This window comes from Dendrobates tinctorius, unplaced genomic scaffold (genome assembly GCF_039654945.1).
Source record: "Dendrobates tinctorius isolate UK_male_01 unplaced genomic scaffold, ASM3965494v1 ptg000158l, whole genome shotgun sequence".
NCBI classification, from domain to species: domain Eukaryota; kingdom Metazoa; phylum Chordata; class Amphibia; order Anura; family Dendrobatidae; genus Dendrobates; species Dendrobates tinctorius.
Window position 1 is genome coordinate 29,522,582 of NW_027361825.1, and position 11,267 is coordinate 29,533,848.

Consider the following 11,267-nt stretch of genomic DNA (forward strand, 5'->3'; position numbering starts at 1 on the left):
CTTTCCGCTCACTGACTGCTTGAGTGCATGGACAATGCGGTCTTTCACATGATGGTGGAGGGCTGGGATGGCTTTGCGAGAGAAGAAGTGGCGACTGGGTAGGTCATAGCGTGGTACTGCATAGGCCATGAGTTCGCGGAAAGCTGTGCTTTCCATCAACCGAAAGGGCATCATCTCAAACAAGATTAGTTTGGCAATGTGGGCGTTCAAACCCAGTGTACGCGGATGAGAGACTGAGTACTTTCTTGACCTACTCATAGTGTCAGGGAGGGTGAGCTGGACTTGAGAGCTGCATATGGTGGAAGTAGCGGTGGACAGGGCGGACTGAGAGAGGGTTGATGATGGTGATGGAGTTGTTGTTCTTTCTGATGGCCTAGAATCAGTCTTTCGTTGATATAACAGTGGGATTCCCTGACTGCTGTGGCCTTGCAACGACACCTCAACATTTGCTGCTGTGCTAACCAGTGGGCTTACAGTGGGGGAAACAATGGAGCGTTGCTGACTACCTTCGTTGTGATCAGTTGCACATGTGGCACTTGAGGTTTGGTGTTGTGTCCACGCTTGCAAGTGCATGCTGGTTAAATGTCTAAGCATGCAACTGGTATTCAAATTTTTCAGATTTTTCCCTCGGCTAAAGGTCTTTGCGCACTTCTTACAGATAACCTTGGCCTGATCATGAGGATTTTGTTCAAAAAAGTGCCACACTGCACTCTACCTACTTTGGCAGACATTTTGCGGCCTAGCACGCTTGATCTTTTGACCCTCTGGACAAGCTGTCCAGCAACTCTTTTGATTTTTGCAACCTGTCTTTGGAGTGCTCCGGGCCTGCCAGATAACAGCTGTTGCGATGTCGATGTCTGCTGTGGATGCTCCTCATCTGAGCTACTGGAAGCAGCACCCTCTTCCCCCAATGGGTGCCAATCTGGGTCAACAACTGGGTCATCCATCACCTCCTCTTCAATGTCATGTGCACCTTCCTCTGTGTCACCTTGTATGGTGGTATAGTGTGCGGGAAGGGGCACCTGAGTCTCATCAGGGTCAGAATCTGGCTCTGTACACTGCGAGGACAATGTAGTGCTCTGAGTGAATGTACCAGCAGAATCATCCATCAGCGGCTGTGCATCAGTGCACTCCATGTCAGATTCATCTTGGCCTTCATAATTCACCATTTCACTTGATAATCCAGGCATGGTATGTGAAAACAGCTCCATGGAGTAATCAGTAGTATGGCCTGCGTCATCCTTCAATCTTGGTTGGGGTGAAGGACACAAGGAAAGGTGTGGTTCATGAACATGAGCCTCCAATGACGACTCAGTGCTTTTACTTTTTACAACTGAAGAAGAGGAGGCGATAGAGCTGGAGGCTGAGTCAGCAATGTAAGACAAAACTTTTTCCTGATGCTCTGGCTTTAAAAGCGGTTTGCCAACTCCTAGAAAACTAAGCCTTCGAAGCTTTATGGAGCCAGACGATGACGCAGGCTCAACACCTCCTGCATTCGGTCCTATTTTGCTTTTGCCACTACCATCAGATCCACCACCAACACCATCATTACCAGCTGCCAACCCCCGCCCAATTCCATGGCCTCTTCCACCAGCCTTCCTCATTTTTGGTAGAAATGTAGACAAAATCCAACAAACTATATAGTAATGTAAAACAAGGTACAAGGTGTCTATAGGACAGGGGAGATTTTGAATTTCTGCAGACACTTGTGGACACTGGACACTTTTGGATTGTGTGAGGCCCACTGAATATCTGAGCGCTATGTCACAGGCTCGATGGCACAGCTGTGACCAAAGTGACTAGAGGATAAGTGAGATTTTGAATTTCTGCAGACACTTGTGGACACTGGACACTTTTGGATTGTGTGAGCCCACTGAATATCTGAGCGCTATGTCACAGGCTCGATGGCACAGCTGTGACCAAAGTGACTAGAGGATAAGTGAGATTTTGAATTTCTGCACACACTAGTGGACACTGGACACTTTTGGATTGTGTGAGGCCCACTGAATATCTGAGCGCTATGTCACAGGCTCGATGGCACAGCTGTGACAAAAGTGACTAGAGGATAAGTGAGATTTTGAATTTCTGCTCACACTAGTGGACAATGGACACTTTTGGATTGTGTGAGGCCCACTGAATATCTGAGCGCTATGTCACAGGCTCGATGGCACAGCTGTGACCAAAGTGACTAGAGGATAAGTGTGATTTTGAATTTCTGCAGACACTTGTGGACACTGGACACTTTTGGATTGTGTGAGCCCACTGAATATCTGAGCGCTATGTCACAGGCTCGATGGCACAGCTCTGACCAAAGTGACTATAGGATAACGGAGATTTTGAATTTCTGCAGACACTTGTGGACACTGGACACTTTTGGATTGTGTGAGGCCCACTGAATATCTGAGCGCTATGTCACAGGCTCGATGGCACAGCTGTGACAAAAGTGACTAGAGGATAAGGGAGATTTTGAATTTCTGCAGACACTTGTGGACACTGGACACTTTTGGATTGTGTGAGCCCACTGAATATCTGAGCACTATGTCACAGGCTCGATGGCACAGCTGTGACCAAAGTGACTAGAGGATAACGGAGATTTTGAATTTCTGCAGACACTTGTGGACACTGGACACTTTTGGATTGTGTGAGCCCACTGAATATCTGAGCGCTATGTCACAGGCTCGATGGCACAGCTGTGACCAAAGTGACTAGAGGATAAGTGAGATTTTGAATTTCTGCACACACTAGTGGACACTGGACACTTTTGGATTGTGTGAGGCCCACTGAATATCTGAGCGCTATGTCACAGGCTCGATGGCACAGCTGTGACCAAAGTGACTAGAGGATAAGTGAGATTTTGAATTTTTGCAGACACTTGTGGACACTGGACACTTTTGGATTGTGTGAGCCCACTGAATATCTGAGCGCTATGTCACAGGCTCGATGGCACAGCTGTGACCAAAGTGACTAGAGGATAAGTAAGATTTGAATTTCTGCACACACTAGTGGACACTGGACACTTTTTGATTGTGTGAGGCCCACTGAATATCTGAGCGCTATGTCACAGGCTCGATGGCACAGCTGTGACCAAAGTGACTAGAGGATAAGTGAGATTTTGAATTTCTGCAGACACTTGTGGACACTGGACACTTTTGGATTGTGTGAGGCCCACTGAATATCTGAGCGCTATGTCACAGGCTCGATGGCACAGCTGTGACCAAAGTGACTAGAGGATAACGGAGATTTTGAATTTCTGCAGACACTTGTGGACACTGGACACTTTTGGATTGTGTGAGCCCACTGAATATCTGAGCGCTATGTCACAGGCTCGATGGCACAGCTGTGACCAAAGTGACTAGAGGATAACGGAGATTTTGAATTTCTGCAGACACTTGTGGACACTGGACACTTTTGGATTGTGTGAGGCCCACTGAATATCTGAGCGCTATGTCACAGGCAGAAATTGGCTAGTGTATCACAAACTACAAGGTGTATGTAGAATTGGGCAGAATAGGAATCTCCCTAGAGTGCAGGTCTGTAAGAACGGAACATGTCCTCGACTTATTCTCACAGAGTGACACAGATAGCTTCACTGTGGCTGTGATAACAGCCGTTACACGGTACTGTGTGAGGAGCGTACACCACTGTATGGTGTGAAAAAATGCACGCTCAGTACCTCAGCAGGACAAAAAAAAAAAATTGGGATTGCTTTTAAAAAAGCAGTTTGCAGCTCAGTACCTCAGCAGGACAAAAAAAAAAAATTGGGATTGCTTTTAAAAAAGCAGTTTGCAGAGCAGTGGGTAAACAGCAATGCAGCTGTCAGGAAGCCTTAGAAGGCAGCCCAACAACCAACACCACTGATACACCACAATATAGCCTCCCCTTGCACTGCACACACAGTGACTGGTGTGTTGTACAGGCACAATCGCTAGCAGCAGAAGCAGTTTTTTTTTCTTCTTCCCTGCCTAACGCTCTCCCTACAGAATCAGCAGCAACCTCTCCCTATGCTAAGATCGGCAGAAGTAAGATGGCGGTCGGCGTGCACGCCCTTTTATACCCCCTGTGACGCCCACCAAAGCAAGCCAATCACTTGCATGCCCTTCTGAAAGATGGTGGTGACCCGTGCCTATGTCATCACGTTGCCCACAGTGTCCGTGGATCCTGATTGGCTGAAAAAGAGCGCAAAACAAACTTTTGAAACGCGACTTTGGCGCGTAAGTCGCCGACCTCGTGGCCGACCTCATCCTAGGGTCGGGTTTCATTTTATGAAACCCGACTTTGCCAAAAGTCGGCGACTTTTGAAATTTTTCGACCCGTTTCGCTCAACTCTAGTCACAAGCCATCAAACAAAGAAGAACTGCTTACATTTTTGAGCCAGAAACAGTGTGAAAGACTGGAGGAAAGCATGTCAAGATGCATGAAAGCTGTGATTAAAAATCATGGTTCTTCCACAAAATATTGATTTCAGAACTCCTCCTGAGTTAAAACATTAGTATTGTTGTTTCTAAATGATTATGAACTTGTTTTCTTTGCATTATTTTTATTTGAGGTCTGAAAGCACTGGGTGTTTTTTTTAATTTTGAGCACTTTTTTTTTTAAAAATAAAAAATAAAAATTTATTGCTTGGAAATTCAGAGACATGTTATCAGAAGTTTATAGACTAAAAGAACAATTAACATTTTACTCAAAAATATACCTATAAAGAGAAAATCAGACAAACTGAACATTTGAATGTGATCTCTTAATTTTTACCAGAGTCCTAGTCAAACTCTATCATGGGAAGTGCAATATTTTGATTGTATTCTTAGTTTGACCATTATGATTTAAGACATATATTGACAAAAAACATTATTCTCATTAGCTAAACTTCAAAAAGAAATTGACCTCGTTGTTGGCCAGAACCGCTGTCCATCTGTGGAGGACCGCAGTAAAATGCCTTATACAGATGCTGTTATTTGTGAAATACAGAGATGTGGAGACATCGTGCCTTTGGGTTCTCGACATGCAACTGCTGAAACCATCATCTTTAGAGGATACACGATACCCAAGGTTGGAAAAAAAATATTAATTTAATAGCATGCAGGAGCTTCGCTGCAGGAGCCCCTTGGTTCCATCTCAGTTATTGGAAAAACAAGGAAGATTGTCAATCCAGCCAAGAGTCTGTACAGCCGTTATCTAATATGGCCACTTTTATACAGGCCGTACAAATGATGATTGCCGGACAAAAGATGCCTTAACAGATTGTTTGGCCAGCTGCCATCTCAGCCAGTACTCCTATGCACAATAGTGCTCACTTAGTCGAGCGCTCCTATTTGAAAGCTGTGATTGATACGTTGGTTGGAGGATTATATCAGGGACTCCAAAATTACACATGTGCGATCGACATCTCTCACGGCCATCAGTTGAATCCGTGGATATCAGAATGTTCAGCCAGCATTGGTCTAATATGTATAGGGGGCTTTAGTGAGATAGTATGTATCATAGTTTCCAGGTTATAAAAACCTATATTTGGGGCAGAGTTTTTCAGACTTTTCTATTTTTAGGGATGCGGGAAGGGAGGATGCATTCTGTTCAAGTATTTCATCCATAAGTCTAATTCATTCATAACATCTTAATTATGATAACTACTGTATTTTTCAGATTATAAGACGCACTTTTGTTCCCCCAAATTTTGGGGGAAAGTGGGGGGTGCTCTGTCATGGTGTCAGGGGCTGGGGTGGCTTGCTGCAGGCTGCAGAGACAGCTGGTGGTCATGTTCTCCCACTCATTAAGCTCATGTAATATTCACTGCACCCGCTGTCTATCACCACAGTGCTGAAGCAGAGCCGAGTTGGTAGACAGGGGAGCGGTGCATATTACATGTGCCTGCACTCTCCCCCCCGGCCCCATCACTATATTCACCTTCCGATGATGGCTCCTACTCCCAGCTCCCCCTGTGGCTCTTCCTGTGTGTGTGCTGACATCTTCCTCCTGCGCGGGCAGGAGCTGCTCATTCAGGCAGTTCATCGTAGCTTCGGGACCTTCCATGATGTGACCAATAGGACCTGCAGTCACATGACTCCCAGAGCGTACTGCAAGTCACGTGACCGCAAGTCCTATTGGAAGTGCCTGAATGAGCAGCTGCTGCCGCGCCCTCGCAGGAGGAGGATGTCAGCACAGACACAGAAAGAGCTACGGGGGAGCTAGGAGCAGGAGCCATCATCGGAAGGTGAGTTAACTGTTTGTTATTTTATCACGTGTTTGCCAGCAGGGGGGGAAATATAGGGATAGGGGCCATGTGTGCCAGCAGGGGAGAATATAGGGATGGGGGACAATGTGTGCCAGCAGGGGCGAATATAGGGACATGGGAGGACAATGTGTACCAGCAGGGGGAATATAGGGACAGGGGACCATGTGTGACAGTAGGGGGGAAAATAGGGATGGGGGGCGATGTGTGCCAGCAGGGGGGAATATAGGGATGGGGACAATGTGTGCCAGCAGGGGGAATATATGGACAGGGTGCCATGTGTATCAGCAGGGGGGAAAATAGGGATGGGGGGACAATGTGTGCCAGCAGGGGGGAATATATGGATGGGGGGACAATGTGTGCCAGCAAGGGGAAATATAGGGACGGGGCACAATGTGTGCCAGCAGGGGGAAGTAGAGGGATGGGGGGCCATGTGCATACCAGTAGGGAGGCATATAGAGAGAGGGGGGCCATGTGCGTGCCAGCAGGGGGGCATATAAAGAGAGGGGGGCCATATCCTGGATGGGATGGGGGGGCTATGTGCCAGCACAAGGGGGTAATGTGCCAGGATGGGGGTTATATAGATACCAGGATGAGGGACAAATATGGTATATGATTTGAAAGACTGACACTGGCATTATAAGACACACCTCCATTTAACATAAAAAAAATTCTCATTATTTTCACCAAATTTGGGGTTGCGTCTTATAATCAGGTGCGTCTTATAAAACGAAAAATACGGTATATGATTTCATGCATAGGACAGAGTCATGCGCATAGAAACTGTATGGGCTCAAGCAAAGTGTTTTTTTTAGCCCTTATTGGTGTTTTTCTCTTGTGGAAAATACCTATGAAGATTGGAGGAGGAGAAAATGTGTACTGTTAGACCATGCCACATGAATCATAGAATCATAGAATCATAGAATCGTAGAGTTGGAAGGGACCTCCTGGGCCATCTGGTCCAACCCCCTGCTCAAAGCAGGATTCGCTAAATCATCCCAGTCAGATGTCTGTCCAGCCTGTGTTTGAAGACTTCCATTGAAGAAGAACTCACCACTTCTCGTGGCAGCCTGTACCACTCATTGATCACTCTAACTGTCAAAAAGTTTTTTCTAATATCTAATCTGTGTCTCCTCCCATTCAGTTTCATCCCATTGCTTCTAGTCTTTCCTTGTGCAAATGAGAATAAAGTTCATCCTTCTACAATGTGACAGCCCTTTAGATATTTGTAGACAGCTATTAAGTCTCCTCTCAGTCTTCTCTTTTGCAAACTAAACATTCCCAAATCCTGCAACCTTTCCTCATAAGACAGGGTTTGCAGACCGGTCACCATTATGGTCGCTCTTTTCTGAACTTGCTCCAGTTTGTTGATGTCTTTTTTAAAATGTGGTGCCCAAAACTGGACACAATATTCCAGATAAGGTCTGACCAGAGAGGAGTAGAGGGAAATAATGACTTCACGTGATCTAGACTGTAAGCTTCTGTTAATACATCCTAGAATTGCATTTGCCTTTTTTGCTGCTGCATCACACTGTTGACTCACATTCAGTCTGTGATCTATTAGTATACCCAAGTCTTTTTCACATGTGCTGTTGCTTAGCCCTATTCCTCCCATTCTGTATATGCTTTTTTCATTTTTATTGCCCAGATGTAGTACTTTGCATTTTTCCCTGTTAAACACCATTCTGTTAGTTGCTGCCCACTGCTCTAGTTTATTTATATCTTTTTGAATCCTCTCTCTCTCTTCTCTAGTATTAGCTATCCCTCCTAGCTTTGTGTCATCAGCAAATTTTATCAGTTTACCCTCAATTCCAATGAGTAAAATATGGCCCTATAGATAGCTAACCATAGAAGTTTGCACTAAGCTATCACATGCACATGGACATTTTACTATAACCGTACTTTATGATGGATGAGTATAGTAAATATAACATGGTTCCATCTTTCTTCATTTCCCTGACATCTTCTTGAAGAATACCACCGTGTTTCCTCTCTTGACCTCAGTGCTGACGGATCCCAAATACTTTAAAAACCCAGAGAAATTTGATCCTAATCGCTTTTTGGATGAAACTGGAGGTTTAAAGAAGATTGACGCCTTCATACCATTTTCAACAGGTACTGAGAAGTTGATTGTAGCAAAAAGCACACGCATAATTAAAACCATATTAATAACATCATTATAACACTCCCATCTGCAGGAAGGAAATCCTCCCAAAAAAGTGCCCAGTAAATACACAGTATGTCAAGCATCAACATTCAATGTAGACAGATAACAATATAAACAAATAACCATAGGTATATGTGTCTGCATATGAGAAATGTGATGCCTGATATTGTCCAACTAATCAGTGGGACTGGACAAAAACCAAGACAAAAATGGGCATCCCCATTAGTTCTTGTCAATATAGGACTAATATAAAACAGAGTCCCATATAAGGATCAAAGCATAATAGCATAATAGATGTCCACCTATACCAGATATGGGGAAATTGTTTTCTTGTACTGAAAAAGGTTCTGCTACGTATAGAGGACCAAGATGCATGAACTATAAATAGGACAAACTTGATAGATGTAAAAAGAATTTTTTTTATTCACAATCCCTCCAAAATAAGGTGCGCAATCTAAAAAAGAAGATGTGCACTGCCTATATGCATTAGCCTTTCTTGTTTCTTGTCATGTCCTCTCTTCCACGCACTTTGTAGCACCCTGACTTACATTTAATAATACATTGTAGTGCACCCGGTACCCTATTGTTTTCAACAGGTACTGAGAAGTTGGGAACAATTGAAAGGTCTGGGGGTGAAGATTGCTGTACTGAAAGAGACGTTTCAAATGACAGATTATGGGTATTACATTATTTTGAGCAGTTGAGTAAAATTCTCATCAGGACAATGGTATCTGTAAATCCTCATGCTAGATACTGAGAATGTAAAGTGCTGACTCGATTTTGGAACATCCTGGTCTGTTAAGTCTAGTGTTAAGACCAAAAGTCTTCACGCCTACAGGTCTAACCTTTAGTGTGAAGTCATGCAAAAAATTCAACGTTTTCATGCTCTTGATGCAGCATCTTTACCTTGTGAAATAGAATGATATAAAAATAACCAAAATCTTTAATCCATTTATTTTTTCTTTTCTCTACAGGGAAGAGAATCTGCCTTGGAGAAGGAATGGCAAGGATGGAGATCTTTATTTTCCTTACCTTCATATTGCAGAATTTCAATTTGAAATCTGATGAAGACCCTTCTTCTATTGACCTCTCCCCTTTGCCTAATACCAATGGTTTTATCCATCGCCCATATAATATGCAGTTGGTTCCTCGCTGACCCAATGGAGGATTCAACATTCCTGAGTAAAATTAATGATCCTGACAATTTTCAGTTCCAACTATGTTTTACTTATATGGGGCAGACTGAACCATTGGGCCCACTGAGGCTCAAGGATTCAGGAATCTTGGCAAGCACTACTGCACAAACCCGCAACAACCTGTTCAATGTATATGAATTGTCAAACTAATAGGAATTTATCTGTTGTGAAATGATGGCTCATAAATAAACTGGTTAATTACTTAATTGGTATGAGGAAAAATGTTTTGGTGTCATCAGGTAGTCATTATCCTGGTCGCACTCTACAGGGAATTAAGAAGGATAACAATGCGAAGCATAATAAGCTGGAATTATCCGACTGAAATGATCAGGTCTTGTATGGGATATAAATCAAACCTCACTTTCTAACTGCTTCTGTGCAACTAATGTGCTCATTGTGGTCTACCCAATGAATGACCATCAAATTTGACATAAGGCCTAGAAATTAGGGAAGATTTCCCATACGTTGATGGGAGAGAGTAAAAAGTCTGCAACAAAGTAGCTTTATGAATTCTCTATGTCAAGCTTTACATGGTCCAGTGGAGAATGGCTCAGGACCCTCTTGCACCTCGGTTTTCAAGATACCTTTGAATCCCCCCATTATAAGCCTTTTTGGCCTGGAGAAAGTGAGAGCAATAAAAAAATAAAAAAATTCAGATTTCAACATGATATCATAGAGGAAAATTCAAATCCATAAGACATATCCAAGGAGGGAACATGTGTCTCTCACATTGAACATATGTGCAATAGAGAAAACTAATTATAACTGGAGGAGAGCTGACACTCCAACCTCAGTTGAAGCAGTGGCCCCTGCAGAGACCAGGTAATTAGAATAGGAAGGTTTACTCTGGGTGTCAGATACCAGAATTGTGATTCATTTATACAGATGCATAAGCTTCCCTAGGTCTAACGATCTCTCACAGCCCTACCAGTGCAAGTGGTCAGATATGAATATTGGGGTTTACATCGATCCAATAATTATGGGAGATATAGTTTCAGCTTTGTAGCAAAAGGATGAACAGATCACATTCACTCACATCACTATAAGGCCATGAGAACTCCACCACCTTAATAACAGTCCAATAAATGATGATACTGAGGTCATGTTTGATCTCTATATAAAGGTAAAATCATAATAACAAATATGGCGGCAATATCTACCACCTGGTAGCTCCAGAGGCAAAGACATCCTGTAAGTTGGGGATACAATAATATTCTGAAGAGCCGAGCACATCCCACAATGAGACTTCACATGTGCTCATCTATGGGAGGTATGTGGACGTAATGAAAAGCAGTATTTAGGTTTGGGTCATTTGTCAGTTCTTGGAAGGTAGAGCTTACTGTAGGTTCTGTTCGTTTTTCAATTGTAGCGCCTCCCTCCACTAAGCTCGGGACCATTACCGTTACATCAGGTTTAGTAGTTTTCTTTTGTTATTCCTTTTTATTTAATGTTATAGTATATGTTGTCTGTTCCCACTTTGTATCATTTTGTACACTTTTTAAAAACACTGCCCATCTTTCTGGATTAAGTATATAAAATGTAACAGATGTGGTATTCTTGCACCATGAAGCCAAATGTTACCTGTAAATGATTGCTGTTGGCAGAAAGCTCCTTATTTTTTAAAGAAAAGCACAGTTTTTTACAATGAAGCTAACTTTAAATGATTCAGAAATACACTCTA

General features: G+C 43.3%; 1 protein-coding gene across 2 annotated transcripts in view; it reads left to right on the top strand.

Annotated features, from left to right (window-relative positions):
• LOC141052034 (cytochrome P450 2C8-like) overlaps positions 1-9,792 on the top strand; it is a 152,631-nt gene extending 142,839 nt beyond the window's left edge. The window contains exons 8-10 of one of the 2 annotated variants that reach the window (XM_073549212.1): positions 4,859-5,046; positions 8,197-8,338; positions 9,365-9,792. In XM_073549212.1, coding sequence (XP_073405313.1) covers positions 4,859-5,046; positions 8,197-8,338; positions 9,365-9,546 — 512 coding nt within the window. In that variant the 3' untranslated portion in view covers positions 9,547-9,792. Of the gene's footprint in view, positions 1-4,858; positions 5,047-8,196; positions 8,339-8,986; positions 9,306-9,364 lie in introns of those variants that run through there. The other variant, XM_073549213.1, reaches the window with a different exon arrangement.
• Positions 9,793-11,267: the final 1,475 nt, after the last annotated feature.